At 43.4% G+C, this 17,791-nt stretch overlaps 1 protein-coding gene across 1 annotated transcript in view; it reads left to right on the top strand.

Annotated features, from left to right (window-relative positions):
* The window catches only part of SERTAD4 (SERTA domain containing 4), a 31,254-nt gene extending 13,796 nt beyond the window's left edge, over positions 1–17,458 (top strand). The window contains exon 4 of the mRNA XM_029593289.1: positions 13,458–17,458. Coding sequence (XP_029449149.1) covers positions 13,458–14,195 — 738 coding nt within the window. The 3' untranslated portion in view covers positions 14,196–17,458. The remainder of the gene's footprint in view (positions 1–13,457) is intronic.
* Positions 17,459–17,791: the final 333 nt, after the last annotated feature.

Genomic DNA, 17,791 nt, shown 5'->3' with positions numbered 1-17,791 from the left:
AAGGCTGACTTGTGGTATACACTTGCCTCGTTTTTCCTGCTTGCTGAGATCCATTCATTGCAGTTTGGGGACTTCACACTGGATGTGAGATGGCCCCAGAGCAACTCAAACGGTGGGAGGTCCTGTCCAAGTCCCACAGGGTATGGGAGATGAGGCAGTATCCCCAGCTCTTGGCTGGCCTGACCAGCCGGGGCCGTCACTACAACACGGCCGGTCCGGTATCCTTTCTGGTTCCCATGTATGCAGGCCAGGGTTACTATTTTCTTATCATCGATTGACATTTTCTCGGCCAGGTCTTTCTGGAACAGAGTCCTTAAGATTCCCTGAGTCTAGCAAGGCTTGTGTGGGAACTCCTCCATTTCCACTGGGATCACAAACTCGCTCAGTCTAGGTTGCGGATCCTTCCACCAGGTTACAGCTGTGAGCCTCTGTTAATCTATGCTCTGACTCCTTATCTTCTCGCCAGGGACTATCTCGGAGAGTGTGCGCTTTCTCCTCACAGTGTGAGCCTACCTGCGGGTTTAAGTTTGGGGCCGGACCTCTCTCAGGATGGGTTACTTTTTTCCTGTGACCTCGAGCCCCCTGTTTGGGCCAAGCCACTAGGTTGATATCCAGCAACCTACTGTCTTTGAAAAATCAGTCCTTGGCAATGTGACCTCGTTGTCCACACTGAAAACACTTCTGGAGTTCTGAACTTGATGTTTGTCCACTCTGTGCATGCTTAGCTTCCCCTGTGCAATTCTTTGAATCCAACACCGGTCGTTTTTCTTGCATAACAGAAATGCTCTGCTGTGAGCTGTGCTTGGTAAAAGGCACCAGCCAACTTCACTGGAGACTCCAAGGTAACCTTAGAGTGTTGACTTACCCAGCATCACAGGGCCAGGTGTAGGCTTCCTACGAATTGCTTGAGGAGGAAAATATTGTCCACTTCGAGGCTCGCTTTCCCATCTGGCTATAGCCATTTCTACTCAGCATCCTTGAGTTGGTGCAAAAGATTTTGGGGACTTTCCCCAGGGCAGAAGGCCCCTCTCCGGAATCCAGTATGGTAGCCTTCACGTCTGCATAACTAGCCCTTCCATCCGGATTTGCTGCCTGTCAACAGGTTACCAAAATAAGTGATCCAAGAAGCTTCCGGCCACTCCACCAGTTGGGTAGTTCATTTGAAGTTTATTAAGAAAGGCTCCAGGTTGTCTACTGGGCCTATCCTTTAACACTAGCGACCAGAGAGGTGGTCTGGTTAAGGCAGTCTGCACTGCCTGGCCTACCTGAGTTAGCTGTCCACTTTGCTGCAAAACTTGTTCTCGCAGCGCCTGCTGCTGGTTAATTTGAGTATCTATGGTGTTTTGCTATTGCTTCTGCCCTGTAGCAAGAATCTAGATCACTTATTCCATATTCCCTGCATCCATACTGCCTCCAAACTATATATTTCTTCGGGGGAAGGAGAAGAGGAAAAAAACAACAAAAAAATCCTCTGCTGGCCTGTCCCACTGCTTGACCCCTGACTGCCCAGACGGGCTACCCCCTTGGTCTGTTGCAGCTTCAGCTGGGTGAGTGGACCTGGGAGGCCCCAGGAAAAAAAAAATTGTAGGGCTTTTTTCCCTGCTGTTGTGGCTGTGGGCTCCTGCCTGTGCTTCCCACTTACGCAAGAGATCCCATTATTGCCACCATATATAGTAACTTGGGCTTGGGAAACAGCCCGGAGGAATAAGGAGGCCGAGCCTGGCTGTTTCCTTCTTTGAACTTTTATTTACAGTGCTAAACCAAAGAGATAGTAAATGCAGTTCATCTTGCAGCTCTGATTCAAAACACCATCAAAAACATCAGCTTTAGTGTATGCTGGGTTCCTGCCTGCTTCCCCTGGGCCTTTCTAACCCTTCTGGGCCCTGCCTTCTTATGCTAGGCTGAAGTGATCCTCCCTGGGTCCAGAATCCCTTGCTGGGTTGGAATTTAAGGTGGACCAGGCCAAATAGTTGTGGCTGGTCCCTTAACGTGGTCTGAGGGACTCCCTCAGACCTTTAAAGTGGTCTGAGGGAGTTTTCTGTAGACTCCCTCACAGGTCCATCCAGTCTGCCCAACAAGTTTCTTATGGTAGTAACTGCTGCTCCAATCAGGTTTCCCCCCAGGCCTTATGCTAAGGGTAGTAATATTTACAATCAAAACCATGTAATTGTCAAAGTCATAACAAAATTACTGCTAGCAACACTTTTATGGGCTAAGCAGCCTTCTTGATAATTCAGACATTGATGCTTGAACATACTTTGCTTGTGGACTTGGTTATAGAAGCAGTCCTGTGCCTTTTTCCAAATGTCAACGTATCAGTACCCCGGACTGTAAAAGTTGAGGTCCAGAGTTGCCTATCTCTGAATCCAATTCTCCTTTCCCCATCCCCCCACCGTCAAAGCAGAGAGCGATGTTACTTTCCGTTAAAGGTAGTAGCAACTGCCACTCCATGCAGGCCACCAGCCTATGTGTAAATTATATAAGTAGCAGCAAAGTTACCTCAATTCTTCATTTCCATTCTCAAGCCAGCAGGAATCCTCTGTGTTTGTTCCACGCTCTTTTGAATTCCATTTCAGTTCTTTTCTTCACCACCTCTTACATACATACATACATACATACATACATACATACATAGTAATGACAAGAGAAAACGCCAAATGGTCAATCCAGTCTGCCCAGCAAGTTTCCCATGGAAGCAATCACCACTCCATGTAGGCCACCCCCAAGCCCTATGTCAAGGACAGTAATATTTACAATCAAAACCAAGCAACTGTCGAACCCATAGCAGAATTACTGCTGGCAGCGTTTTGTGCTTTGCTTTAGGATTTGGCCATAAAAGCAGTCCTGTGCTTCTTCCCTAATATTTGTGTATGAGAACCCTGGACCATAAAAGTCAGGGCCCAGCGTTGGCTGGCTAACTTTAGGACAGCTCTTTTGTACGACCAGACTTAGCTGGATAAGTTATCTGTGTTAGCTGGATAACCTATCTGGGTAACATAATTCCTCCCCAAAAGACCCCTGGAATGCCTGTAAGTTATCCGGCTAAATTTTATGTAGGTAAGTGCCCAGATATTCATTTAGCTGGATAACTAGTGAGTTATCCAGCTCCATGCCTCTGAATATGACCCTCCGTGTTTTCAATACGCAAGAAATGTTTAAAATTCTTAGAAACATTTCCAAAAGTGCAATGTGTGCAAGCAAAACCTCAAGATGGTATGAAATCAGCTTCTCTTAGAGAGCAGCAATCTCTAGTAGTCCAAAACTGGTTAGGACTTGATATCCAAATCTCACCAAAGGTCAATTAGAGGTGCAGTCGGAACACAAAAAGCATTCAGCTGTGTTCTAACAGGTTCTGACTCCACCTTTGACTGACGTTTGGCAAGGTTTGGATATCAGGTCCTAACTAGCTTTGGACTATTGACGATTGCTGCACTCTGATACAGTGATTTCATGCCATTTTGAGTTCTTGTTAGCACATATGGCACTTTTGAGGTATTTCTGAAGCACATTAAACATTCTTGCACGTTGAAAGCATTGGATATGAATTTTCAGAATTTTTTCCCGATGATGGTTTGAAGCCCTTATGTGTGACCAGTGGCTGAGGTTTTCCCTTCTGTTTTTTGTTTGCTGCCTTTAAATTGTTAAAGATTCTTGACAGTGATTTTTGGAATTTGTTTTTTGTATAGTAACAACTTCCATCTGCTACTGATGTGGATTTAAACAGATGACATGCATGAAATGTTAATCTATAGTCTTTTATGATTATATATATATATTATATGCTTATAAGAAAAACACCACTCATGCATGGTGTCTATCTGTTTGATTTATATTCTCTCTTTCATCCATTTCAAACCAGATTATTACATTCAGGTACTGTAGATATAACCTGTCCCCAGGGGGCTCACAACCTAATTCTGTAGGTGAGGCAATGGAGGGTGAAATGACTTGCCCAAGCTCACAGTAGGATTTGAACCCTGGCTTCCCTAGTTCATCGCTTGCTGCTCTAACCACGAGGCTATTCCTCCACTCCTAGTAGAAGTAGTGTATGTAAAATCTTCAACTGTTTTTTCTTTTTTTTTTGTGGTCTGGCAGTTTCCTCCGGCTCCTGTTGGGCTTCCAACTCAACCACAATCAACCTTTTCTTGGGATACAGTGTCATAAGCCTTCATTTTCAACTACCCAGGGGCTTGCTCCTGTTTTTTATGTTCCTCTCCCAACTCGACTCTGTCCTGTCGTCACAGCGACCATCCTCAGCCAGGTGCAGGTGAAGCCTAACTTTAGCTGCTAGGTGTTGCTGATGAGTGATGGGGGAGGCTCTCACCCTTGCTGGATGTGCTCACAGCATCTCCAGCCAGCCAGCGAATCAAACCCTGACTTCCTTACTGGCAGTGCTGAACCGGATTGCTGGCCCACAATCTACCTTTTAAAATATTTAAGGTGGACTGTTTTTGATGGCACTGTTCTAACACGGTGCGCCTTGGTTTTACTTTTGGCCATCTTTTCACAATTTCAATTGTATTTTTCTTTTGCCCTTATAGCAGGCTTTTTTGTTTTTGAAAATTTGGAGGGTCAGAGAGAGTTGGCATGCGAGTGAAGTGTAAGATGCCTTTTCTACTACAGTTTGCTGCTGCAGTAAGAATGGAACAAAATGGTAGTTGACGAGCATTAGTGAGTTAGAATCATTTGCATCCTGTCTTCCTCCCTGAGCTTATTTAATTTTCCTGCTCACTCGAATATTTAATCCTGCCCCTAATTTAAATGCTGTAGCACATGGTCTGTGTTTAGCAGCACCTCGCGTGCACCTTCATCCTTTTTTTTTTTTTTTTTTTGGTTGTAGACGTACCAAAATTATTTGGCAAACTGGCATACAATGGGCACCCAAAAGTAGCTGTAACAAAGCTCTGAATCTGAAACATGCACAGTGCAACTTTCTGATTTGGAGTGGTTCTGATAGTTTTCTGTAAAAATCTAGAATACGTTTTAAGTGCACGAATGGCTGCTATGGTTTGAGTGGAGCCCTTGACTCTGACAGCGTTTCATTAGCAAAATAGAAACATTGTTTTGGGGTTCCAATTAGCCACAAGGAAACTGAATTAGAGAGATTTTCTAGGTATTAAAATAAAAAAACTTAAGCTGTATATTAATTAAAATGATTTTTATAAATATTTATGGCTAATTCTGTGTAATGTTTACTTTTTTTTTTTTAATATCCATTATTTATAACTTTATCATGTAAAAAGATTACCATTTTATCTAAGATATCTATTTGTATGGTAATGCTATAATCCAAATGTGGTATTACTTTATGAGTGCAGATCAGTAACAGTGATGTTTACTAATCCCTAAATTCGGTTGAACTGGGAAAAGGATCACTTTGTTTTAATGTATTTATAAACAGAAAAAACCCCACAAATGTTTTTTTTTTTCCCATAAGAATATTAGGTGGTCTTATCAGGATCAGCTATAAACCTTTTGCTGCCTCCTGTTTAATTCCTAGGATATATACCCTAAAATGAGCTAATTTCCCAGCGTGTAAACGGACTCAGGACCAGTGGGTTATGCTCTCCTGCCAGCAGATGGAGACGAAGCAAGCTGACATCACAGTGTGTGTATATATACTCCTGCAGTGGCCCCAGCCTGCCAGTAATCTCCGTTTCCAGCAGATGGTGGACGTGCATCTCTCTATGGGGATTGCTGTGAATTTTGGAAGGAGAATTTTACATAGAGGAATGAAAGCCCCGCTGTCCTTCGATACTTAAAGGTCCCTCTTCCAGTTGAGAATTCCTGAGGAGATTTCCGTGATCCTTCAGAGGTGCACCTTGGTCCGGTAGCCGGTTCCTGGTGTGTACTTAGCTGCTTGTACAGCTGAAAGGCAGTGGGTGCAGGAGGCTGAGCGTGGCGGTGACGGCAGATGGCCCTCTCCCCCCCCCCGCAACTGGAGACCATTTCTGTGCTGGAAAAAAAAAAAAAAAGAGGACGGAAGAAGTTCTTAGTTTCTGAAACAGAGACAGAGGGGTTTAAGGACTTCCTCGAGTCTCCGTGCTCGGCGCACCGTTCCAGTGTTGTTCCCGCTCCCGATGGGGTTAGGGGAACTGGGTAGCCTGGCGGGTTGAGCAGCCCCTGGTGGGCTAGGCCCCACAGTTAGGCTTCTTGCCTGTGCGCCACATGGTAGGACGCGGTGGTGCTTTTCGTGCGCTTCTGTGCGTGTTTCTGCCCTCTACAGGATGTCACTGCGCAGTGCATCGGCTCTGCGCACACGCTGTGCATGCAGTTTGGGTGCACCTTTTGTACGCACAACTTTTAAAGTTGCTGATATGCGCAAGAGCCCACACACAACATGTGCATGTGAATTCAGCGGCGCTTATTTTTTAAAGGGCGCCTAATTTTTGTGCATATAAATTTTTGAGCGCAAGCTGTTTGGACATGCCTTCATTGCCCTGATGGTGCTGATGAACAAGAAGCCTAAACGCCTTTCTCTCTGTGTTGTCTTTCGTATCCGGGCTTCTCAGCCTGACGTAACTTCTAACCTGTCAGCGCTGTTTGGACACACAGGGAGAGTTGTCCTCCTCTCATTTTGCTAAGCCATGGTCCTCCCATCCTGATGAAGGTTTGGTGATGGCTTTGTCTTGAGGTTCACCAGACTTTGGTACTCCCTTGACTGGCTCTTCCGCAGTTGATGGCAGTTCAGTGGGCCCCGCTCCAGTTCCTTCTGGGTTTGACCTGGATCTGGCTGCGTTTTCTTGGGTGGAGTTTTTTCAGGGTTTACAACCGGTACGATAAGACCTGGTCTTGAGCATCAGTATATTAAAAGAATTTAAATAAATAAATACAATCCATTCTTCAGGTGCAGTCCTCCGCTTTATACAATCCGGTCAGGTCGGACCCTCAGCCATGGCCCCTCCCTCTTCCACTCCTGTGGTTCAATGCTGGGGCATGCCTCAGTTCGCTGCAAGTACTCCTGACAGGAATCAGATGGTGTGGATGATGTGGCTGATCCTGATTTGTGGAGAATGAGGAAATTCCTCCGGGACTGGAACTGTATCTGACCATGTTACGGTTCTTTCATAGACATGAACTGCCCGCTCTGATTTCCCAGACCTTGCAGAAGCTAGGTGTTCCTGGTGCAGATTCCATGTCTGAACCAAAGAAGAATCCCGTTTTGGTTTCCTTGCATAAAGCCTCTTGTTTTTTCCCAGTCATGGATGCCATCCAGGAATTGATTGATCTGGAATGGGACATCCCGGAGACAAATTTCAAAGGGGGTCAGACTTTGGAAGGTCTGCACCCCCTGGATCCAGCTGCGAGAGAGGGTTTGCATCTTTCCAAAGTGGATGCGCTGGTCTGTGCCATCTCTAAGCAGACGACTATTCCCATGGAGGGAGGAGCGGCCTTTAAGGATGTACATGATAGATGGATTGAGTCTATCCTTAAACAGACCTTTGAAGCGGTGGCTATGACTTTACAGATTGCTTCCTGTTGCACTCTTGTAGCCCGTTCTTGCCTGCTTCTCTTGCAGAAAGTTGATGATTCTGGGGTGAGTTCCAGAGCAGTTATGGAACACGCTGCCACCTTTTTGGCAGATGCGGGCTGTGATTTGGTCCATACCTCGGCCAGAGGAGTGGCTTTAGTGGTAGCAGCCAGGCGTTAATTATGGTTGTGAAATTGGTCAGCTGATAATTTTAGGAAAATGCTTTTAAAAGGGTCACTCTTGTTTGGGAGTGAGTTGGAGAAGCTGGTCAGTAAGTGGGGCAAGTGCCCTTCTGTTATGAGGGGTCATTTCCGGGGCTTCCGGCGGTTTTGTCCCTACAGAGGGTCAACCTTCAGAGTACTCAGCCTTTCGGTAGGTCTCAGTCCTTTCGTCCCAGACAGGCCAGGAGAGGAGCAGGCTCGGGTGGTAAATCTTCCCGAGCTTCTCATTAAAGGTCTGACGACCCACCTTCGGGAACAAGAACTAGGGGGAAGCCTCTCTCTCTCTTTTATCAGAGGTGGGTCGAGATCAAATTGGATCAGTGGATCCTGGAGGTGATACGAGAGGGATATGTGCTGGAATTTTGTAGTATTCCTCAGGACATGTTCATGGTGTCTCCTTGTCATTCCCCACAGAAGCAGGCAGCAGAGTCTATGCTTCTAAGGCTCCTCAGGCTGAAGGCAGTGGTTCCTGTGCCTCAGTCTCAGGAAGGTATGGGGTTATATTCCATCTATTTTGTTGTGCCCAAGAAGGAGGGTTCCTTTTGTCCCATCCTGGATCTCAAATGTGTCAGCCGCCATATGAGGGTGACTCATTTTCACATGGAAATGTACACTTTGTGATAATGGCTATACAGTTGGGGGAATTTCTGACATTCCTGGATATTTCCGAGGCATACCTTCATATTACCATCCATATGGAATATCCTCATTTTCTGCATTTTGCGTGTTGGGGCATCATTATCAGTTTCGGCTGCTGCCTTTTGGTCTAGCCACCGCCTCCAGAATGTTTTCCAAAGTTATGGTGGTAGTAGCGGAAGCGTTGCAAAGAGATTGGTTCCTGGTGCACCTATATTTGGACGACTAGCTGATTAGAGCCAAGACTCAGGAAGAGAGCTGCCTGGTGACCGACAAGGTAATCTCCTTGTTGCAGGAGCTTGGTGGGTGGTGAACCTGGCCAAGAGCAGTCTTCAGTCATCCCAGTTGTTGGAGTATCTGGAGGTCTGGTTTGACAGGAGGCTGGGCAACTGCTGGAAATTCAGATTTAGAAATTGATGTCACAAGTGCGTCAGTAATGAACACTATATGCCCTCATCTGCAGGTATTCGGTTTGATGGCTGCAACCCTGGAAATGGTCCCGTGGGTGAGGGTGCATATGCATTCTCTTCAGTACTCACTGCTGTCTCAGGATTATTCAGTTTGGCTCCTTTTGCCAATGGAAATCTTCTCTCACCTCCAGTGGTGGTTGCAGAAGGCTCATCTGTGCAAAGGGTTTCCTTATCCTCCACACATTGGTTGGTACTCACGACAGATGTGAGTCTCCAGGACTGGGGAGCTCACTGTCAGGAGCTGTCAGCCAGGGATGTTTGAGTGCCGAAGAGTCCCTTTGGAACATCAATCACCTGGAAGCACGGGTTGTCCATTTGGCCTGCTTGCAGTTCAGCCATAGGCTGCTGGGTCAAGCGTTCCACGTGATGTCGGTCAATGTGATGGTGACCTACATCAATTGCCAGGGAGGAACCAAGAGCCAGCAAGTGTTTCAGGAGATAGAACAACTTATGGACTGGGTGGAAAGACATCTACAGATGATGTCAGTCTCTCACATTGCAGGAAAACACAACGTAAGAGCAGACTTTCCAGCAGGGAGAGTCTGGACCCAGGAAAATTGGAGTTGTACACCAAGGCATTTCAGCTGATAGTGGATTGCTGGGGCCTTCTGTTCCTAGACCAGCTGGCAACTTCTTGCAATACAAAGGTTCTTCAGTCGCAGGAGAGATCCGTGGTCCCTGGGCATAGATGCTCTCGTACAGGTCTGGCCAGAAGACAGGTTGCTTTATGCCTTTCCTCCTTTGTTGGGCAGGATAATTTGCAAGATCAAAGGCCACAGGGGGCTGGTACTCCTGGTGGCACTGGACTGACCCAGACATCCGTGGTATGAAGATTTGTGAAGGCACCTGGTGAAGTCCCATTTCGTCTTCTGTCGCACATGGATCTGTTGCAGCAGGGACCAGTTCTTCACAAGGATCCGAATTGGTTCTGTCTTACAGTTTGGCCCTTGAGAGGGCTCGCCTGTTGAAGCATGGATATTCTTCTGTGATGATTGCCACCTTACTCTGCATTCAAAAGTTTTCCACTTCCTTAACCTATGTGTGAGTTTGGAGAGTGTTTGAGGCCTGGTATGAGAAGCGTGGTATTCTTCCTCGTTCAGTTAAGATCAGGTTCATTCTGGACTTTTTGCAGGTTGGGTGAATAAAGGATTGGCCCTTAATTCCTTGAAGGTACAGGTTGCAGCTCTTGCCTGTTTCACAGGCCCTGTGAATGGTGATTGCTTATCATCTGATCCTAATGTGGCCCATTTTTTGAAGGGAGTGCAGCATCTTCGGCCTCCCTTGAGATTACCGGTTCCATTGTGGAGTCTGAATTTGGTGCTGGATTTTTTGGCAGGCTCTATGTTCCAGCCACTGCATGGCCTTTCCTTGCAGTTATTGACTTTAAAAACAGTATTTCTGATGGCTATTTGCTCTGTGCGTCGAATTTCCGAGCTGCAGGCCTTGTCCTGCTGGGAGCCGTTACTTTGGGTGACTCCAGGGGCATTACAGCTGCGTACTGTTCCATCCTTCTTGACTGAGGTGGTCTTGGAATTTCATTTGAATCAGTCCATTTCCTTGCCATTCCTGGATAACAGCAGGGATGCAGAGGAGTATTGACTCGTGCATCCCTTGGATGTCAAGAGACTTGTCATGCGGTAACTGAAGGTTTCTGAACCTTTTCGAAAGACGGATTGCCTGTTTGACCTTCAAGGTGGAAGGAAGCAGGGTGAACCAGCTTTGTGGGCTACAATAGTTCGCTGGATTATGGAGGTGGTGATGGCCACATATGTGGATGCTGGAAAGCTGTTACCTACTCAGGTTAGGGCTCATTCCACTAGGGCTGAGGCAGTGTCATGGGAGGAGGTTAGATTGTTGTCTCCTGTCGACATTTGCTGAGCTGTGACGTGGTCCTCTTTACATACTTTTTCTAGGTTTTATTGTCTGGATGTGCAAGCCCGAGAGGATGCAGCCTTTGGACATGTGGCTGGACCATGGGCAGCCTCCCTCCATGTTGGGAAGTAGCTTTGGTTCATCCACTGGTTCTGAGTCCATCTGTCTATATGCTAGGAAATTGAGAAATTACGTACCTGATAATTTTGTTTTCCTTAGTGTAGACAGATGTATTCAGCTTCCCGCCCTCGGCTGCCAAATGATGTATTGATGGTTGAGTAATTATGTTTAACTGTTTTTAATCAAGTTTTTTGCTAGTCTGTCCACAGTTGCTTTTTGAAGAGAATACTGGCAGGCTGGGGTCACTGCAGGAGTATATATACTGTGATGTCAGCTTGCTCTGTCTCCATCTGCTGGCAGGGGAGCTTAACCTGTGATCCTGAGTCCATCTACACTAAGGAAAATAAAATTTTCAGGTAAATAATTTCTCCATTATTTTATTCCATTGTTTTTCTCTCTTTAAAAAAAAAAGGCAAAAAATGACCTTACTTAAAGGATTGGAAATTTACCGAAAAGACAAAAACTTCATTTTGATAACCAAATAATCAACTTAGTCTGGGCAATGGCAAAATATCCTGGATGTGACTTTTTAAGTCTACTCATTTTTAGCTACCTGTGCCAATACCTAGAGCTAATTTGACTTCTCATTTTCCCAAAATTTGGACAGATACTTCCATGTCTGTATTAATGAGCTGGTTTAATTACAGCTGGATCCTACGTCAATGCCGGTAACTCATTTTGCAGAAATAGAAAGGAATTTCTATATACTCGCTTTCATTCCAGTAGCCATATTGATTTTTAAGCTCATACCACATAGCCATAGCGGTGCTGATCTAATCCAAATTTATGGAAATAAACTGGAAACTCTGTGTGGGGAAGGCGTAGAGTGTTGGGTTTTACAGAACCCTTATCCTGTCATTGCATTTTTACATTTTTATTGCAGTATTGGTAGGTTTCCAATATTCTCAAAAATCGCTTCTTGCCATTGGCACAGGCTTTTTAAACTTGGGACCATTTTGAACTTTTTTTTTTTTTTTTTTAATATGATTGTGTGATTGTCCAAATGTATTTATTTATATTTTTGAAATGACATTCCAAGAGGAAGTAGAAAGGGAAATATAAAATACAATAAAATGATTAAAACCATTCAACACTCAACGGAATAAAGCAGCACACAGAACATAAAATGTACAGGCCATAACAAATTATAACTATCAGAGCACTACAGAATATAACAGATAACAGAACAGGAGTACATATAAGTCATGATAAATCGTAAAAGAAGCAGGCCCTGGTTTCTGTCACATTGAACTCATGAATTTCATCTACCAAAAATGATCTACTAAACTACTAAAGCATAGAACTAAATGACTGCTGTGCTACCAATTGATCATGACTGCTAATAAAGTCAGTAATGGAATGCTTAATGTGGTCTATTTCAGTCTTTTGTCATCTGTCAGAATAAAGATGATTTTTTTCTTACAATTACACAAAACATACAATCCTCTTCCCTCTTTCTCTCTCCTTCCCCTCCCCCCCCAAAAGAAATAAAATGAACATATAGAAAGGAAGTAACTTTTAACATAATTATAACAATAATGAATGGAAATAAACTCCTCTATTCGCTTGGTTCTGTGGGATGCAAATAGATGTAGTAAATGCAGAACTCAGCTAGCAAAAGGCATTCAAGCAGATGTGGCCAACAAATTAAGGTTCAGATCTTCAGAAATTTGTCTCAGATTTTTGTTTGTATGTTTATATGGATTTTTAGTCACTGATAAGGTGATGTACAAATAAAACATTCATAAAATTAATATAATATTAACATAAAATAAAACAACATTAAAATCACAATCATTCAACACTGATCTGTTTCAAATTTGACTTAATATTTATTTTTTTATGCACATTTACTCAGACCAGTTCATATTTATACAAATTCTTGACGATTTGAAGTATATGAAAGTGAGATGAAGCTTTAAATACTCAGCATATAAATGCAAAATTGCAAATGCTCATATCCAAAACAGTTCAGAAGGTTCAAAACTAGAAGACTATGGAGATTAAAGTTGCAAATTAGTTAGGAGTATTTCACAGCCTATCCTGGGTTAAATCTAATTATGTGAACCTCCTGTGCCATCTACCAGCTCAAATATGGTTAAGATATAATCCAATCCAATTCACCTGTCCCTACACCATTGTACAAGCCATAGGAACATCATGCAAGTATACTATCCACTTTAAAACTATGAATATACTACTCTGAGTCTGACATCTCTTCTATAGACCAAAAAGACATTAACCATAGTATGACACCTGTTCCATATACCATGAGGACTTCTGTCAGAGTGTTGTATCCATCTGATAATCCATAAAGGCATTAGGCTGAGCCCGGCATTTATTCTGTACTTTGATTCCATAGTTGACAAAGAAATTAATCAGAGAGCAACATCCATTCCATAGGCTGATAGGCCTTTTTTCTGAGTGAAGAATCCATGCTGTAAGCCATGGGTAGACTAGTTTGAGTGAACTGTACTTCATATATCAGACCATTAGTGTGTGGATATCTAACAGTATTAACAACTTACTTTTAGTTTTCTCGCACATATTGTACTTTGCATCTCTTACAGAGGACTTAATTTTGCCTGTGATTAACTGAAACAAATTATTTGTAATCCTTTTTCTTTTCTTATTTTTCCTATCAACATTTTTTTTTCACGCCTCTAGACCATCTCCATTTTTGAAGAGCGGGCCCATGTACTTTACCTGTCTCTGGAAAAGCTAAAGTTTATTGATGACCCCGAAGTATTCCTACGGAGATCCGTCCTTATAAACAATTTGATGAAAAGGATCCATGGAGAAATCATAATGCAGAATAACTGGTGCTTCTCTGCTTGCTCTTTGGGAGGAGCTTCAGCACAGGAGTGGTTCATGCCTCCAAACTGTCCCTATAGGAAACGGCTCCGGACGGCAAAAGAAGAGTGTAACAGTTTTCATACTTGTTGCTTTTACCAAGAATGTGGCAGTCATTACTTGAATGTACCCTTCTCTGGTAATGCTAATGGAGGGACTTCTTCTTCCTCCTCCTCCTCCAACTCTTCATCACAGCCAAGTTGCTCAAAACAGCTGGACTATGGCATGAGTGGTACTGCTGTTCACAGGGGTAGCGACCAGACAGCAGCTAGTGAGCTACTCATTACTAATGCTAGATCGCAAGGTCATCGGGAAAAACCAAAATTAAATATCAGCAATGCCGTTAATGAAACGGAAGAAGATGGCAACACTATAGACCATGAGCCTACGAAGGGAGACCTTGCCCTTGAATGCAAAGGCAAACTTAATGGTTATTTAGTGACTAGATGTAATGAAAAAGGCACCATAAATGAGTCCTGGAAAAAGTCGTTAAAGAAGAGAGAATCTTTTCCAAACAACAAAGTCTGCTGCAGCAAGGGAAGTAAGATATGACCCATGTGGTTTTGTTAATGCTTTGCGGCATGTACAGCATGGTCGGTTCTCTCACAGTCTTCTTCTTGTGAATGGATTTTATAGTTTTGTACAGTTGCACAGCAAACATTGTTTTCATGGCTGAATAAGAGAATGTGTTTTGTATAAGTTTCACAAATGAGCTGTTTGTAAAGACGGATGCTGAATAAGAGGAAAAAATGGAATTACCATACTGCCTGGGAGCCTCTTTGTTCTTTTTTAGTGAAAAGAAAGGTGCTGTAAACCGGTATTGGGAGGGTGGATGGGAGGGAGACCTTTTTCATGTGTGCACCCTCCTCTACAACCCTGGCCAAAAATAAGTTTAACACATTTACATATTTAAACATTAAACTGAGCATTGCCAGCAAGGAGCCTCACTTACAGAGTATATACACAACGCGCACACCCAAGGGCAGAAAATGTCACTGATGTATTTATTCTGGACAAGGTTTCAAGCTGGTCTTCGGGGTAGGCACATGCTCAATCCATTGGCGTGACAGTTGACAAAAATCTGCAACTTTTCCCCATATATGCTGGATGAAACCATTGTTGGGCCAAGCAAAAATATAATTCCCTGCAATTCAGTTTCTCAGAATTTTGGTAAATCATTTCTGATTTATTGTGAAGAATTAGGGCATGGAGGCTCTTTTTTTTTTTAATATAGTTTATTAATTCAGCATAAACCCTTTTTTTCCCTTTGAAATCTGAATTTATATTTTTCCAGATTTAGAAGAATTCCCCTATTTTGTCGACCTGAAACTTCAGAATGTAAACATGCTTAAGACGTATTATAGAGCGGAGCGGTAGGGTTGAGAGTTTAAGTAAAAGACATTGGGGGAAGGGATGTCAGCTGGCATTGGTTTAAGTATGGGAATTTTATAGGCTCATCTACCCATATTGGTAGGAAACCAAAGAAGAAGACAACTGGGCAGACTGGATAGGTCGCTTGGCACTTATCTGCCATCATTTTTTATGTTACTATAGGTTTCGATTCTGGAACGTAAATAAGAACATATTTGAGCGATCCATCACGTTCACATTCTTATTTTTGAAGCAGTAAACCTCCAAATAGGGGCAGTAACAGCGGCGCACAGGCAGCACACGTGCATGCGTTCCTCGGCCCCTGCCCAGGAACGTGGCATGTTTTATATTAGATGCATGCATAAATGCACACGTTATAAAATAGCCTGGCCGTGGGCACGTGGGTTCAGTTTTAAGTGGGCCCCCGCACCTGCGTGCGCAAATCCCGCTTCTACCGCGGAAGTAGGGGGATTTTAAAAGGGACACTAAAGCCACTTCATTACCAGTTCGCCCAGTTAAGGAATAGGTCTTCCAAAACCCCTAGTTTAATAGCCTTCCTCCCCGTTAGCTCCAACCTTTAAATCCCCACTGATCCACCTAGATTTGTTTGTTTTATCATTTACATGCATCCACAGCAGAAGGAAAATTATATGGCAGGGGACCCCCAGCATGCACCAGTGTTTTTAGGTTAAAATCCCGGGTCGCCTAGACCTCGTCCCTGCCTGCCCCTTTTCAAAAACTTTGCATTTGTTTGCGCAGCGGGAAATAGGCCCGTATCCGGGCAGCTTTTAAAGTCCACTCGGTGTGCGCTGGCCGAACATATTTTCGCACGTCCCCTGATTGATGCGTGCTTCGGGGTTTTAAAATTCACCTTTTAAGCTTTCTGAAGTGTTGTTCAAAATGCTTTCGTTAAGTTGGGTATTGTAACAGATTTGGAGGAGCATCTGGTTAACAGGATGGCATTCACGAGTGCAGGGAGCACTCTGTAGTTCCTCACTGGGAATGTATTTTAAACCAAATTAAATTGCAAGTTGCAGCCCACTAGATTAATGGAGATGTACTAGATCCCTCTTACACATACTGTACATATGTGCACATTTCTGCAACACTGAAACATGTGCATACACATGACATTGTATAGATCTCGAATGTACTTGGACATTTTTAAAAATGTATTTTGTGGCTCACCTGACCTTATTTTGCAATTTGTAATAATTAAATGAGGTTGGTTAGAGATTATAAGTGATGTATTAAAAACATTCAATATTTTGAACTGATGCTTTGTACATGGCATAAAGGAAGCCCTAGAATGTTGCTACCTGAAAGACGAAAGCGGGTTTTGATTACATGAAGTGCAATTCAGCAGATTTTGTGCATCTGACTAAAATGCCTTTGCATAAAAGCAAAAAGAAAATGCGCTGGGAGGCTTTGAAAAAAAATAAAAATAACCGAGACATTGATAATGTTGGATTTGGATTTTGGATTGAATGACTTGCCTTTCCAAACCTGAGCGGAAGGCAAGTTTTTGTGCATCAAAGAGAAATGCGAATACAAGTGGAACAGGCTCTGCTTCCGAGAGACTTCTAGACAGACTGACCCCCCCCTGCTCACTTTAATGTAGATCTCTGCATCCATACCAGCTCATTGCTAAACAGTCCTGTGACAGACAAGTGATACTGAGGAATTTAGCCAAATGTATTTAAAATGTCCATACACCGGAGTTAAACAAAACAAAAAAACAATTTTGCTAGATGAATTGGATCTGTCTGGTCCTGCCATCCGTATTACGCACCGATCCTGTCCTTTTGAGCCAGGATTCATTCTGCCGACGGTTGACACATTTGAAACACCTGTAATTGAGCACCCCTTTTTCCTGCAGTTCGGTGGTGCCTGGGCCGTGTACAAGCAGAGTCATTTGCACACTTTCAGCTTGGTTACACTTATTGATTGGGGGGGGGGGGGGGGAGTGTCGCAGTCATTTTGCTGTCCCAGTCATCTGTGCCTTACCTTTCCTTTTCACCGCTGTGATCCGTGCCGCGGCAGGGATTTAACGGAAACCAACAGGGTGGATCAGCTTCCCTAGAAAAGAGCACCCCTTTTGGAAATACATAGCTTTTCAGTTACAGTCGTTTTATTCTTAATTCCTAATGCTCGCTCAGTTTCCGATTTTGGCATCCTTTGAGAGGGGGATTAAAGAAAGAACGGAGAGGCGTCTATTGTAAACAAGTCCTATCTGTTTTGGCATTTCTATGGCAACTACCCGTTGCTGGGGATTTTTTTTTTTTTATTTTTAATTTTGCATAATGAGGTTCATGAGTCAGTGGCATGCTTTCTTATTTACTCTGTTTTACAAAGTTTTGCTTTTTCAATAAATAAAAAAAAAAAGCATGTATTTTATATTTGACTTTTGCTGTTAGTTAAAAAGCAAGCACAATGTTAACAAACCATGTCGCTATCAGACGGTAGTCTGGCTAACAATGAGTGTAATCATTGTAACAGGTTATTTTGGAGAAACTGGCACCTGTTCGCCCATGATAAAAAGAACAAAGAATAGTTTTTTTTGCTTTGCAATTTGGAATTTTCCTACAGCGTGGTAGATTTAAAACATTTTTTTTTTGGAGGTGGGGGGTCTCTCATCTTAGAAAATGGGAGGCAAACATTGATGTTTTTGAGAGATCATCAAGTAGGAAGAAAGGAACACGCTTTGGGAATCTTATCAGGTGCCACATTTCTCCCAGATAGAACCTTTTTTTATTATTGTATTAATTATAGTTCTC

The sequence above is a fragment of the Rhinatrema bivittatum genome, chromosome 3, assembly GCF_901001135.1.
Source record: "Rhinatrema bivittatum chromosome 3, aRhiBiv1.1, whole genome shotgun sequence".
NCBI classification, from domain to species: Eukaryota; Metazoa; Chordata; class Amphibia; order Gymnophiona; family Rhinatrematidae; genus Rhinatrema; species Rhinatrema bivittatum.
Note: the sequence above shows the minus strand (reverse complement) of the source record. Positions and strands in the feature narration are given on the sequence as shown.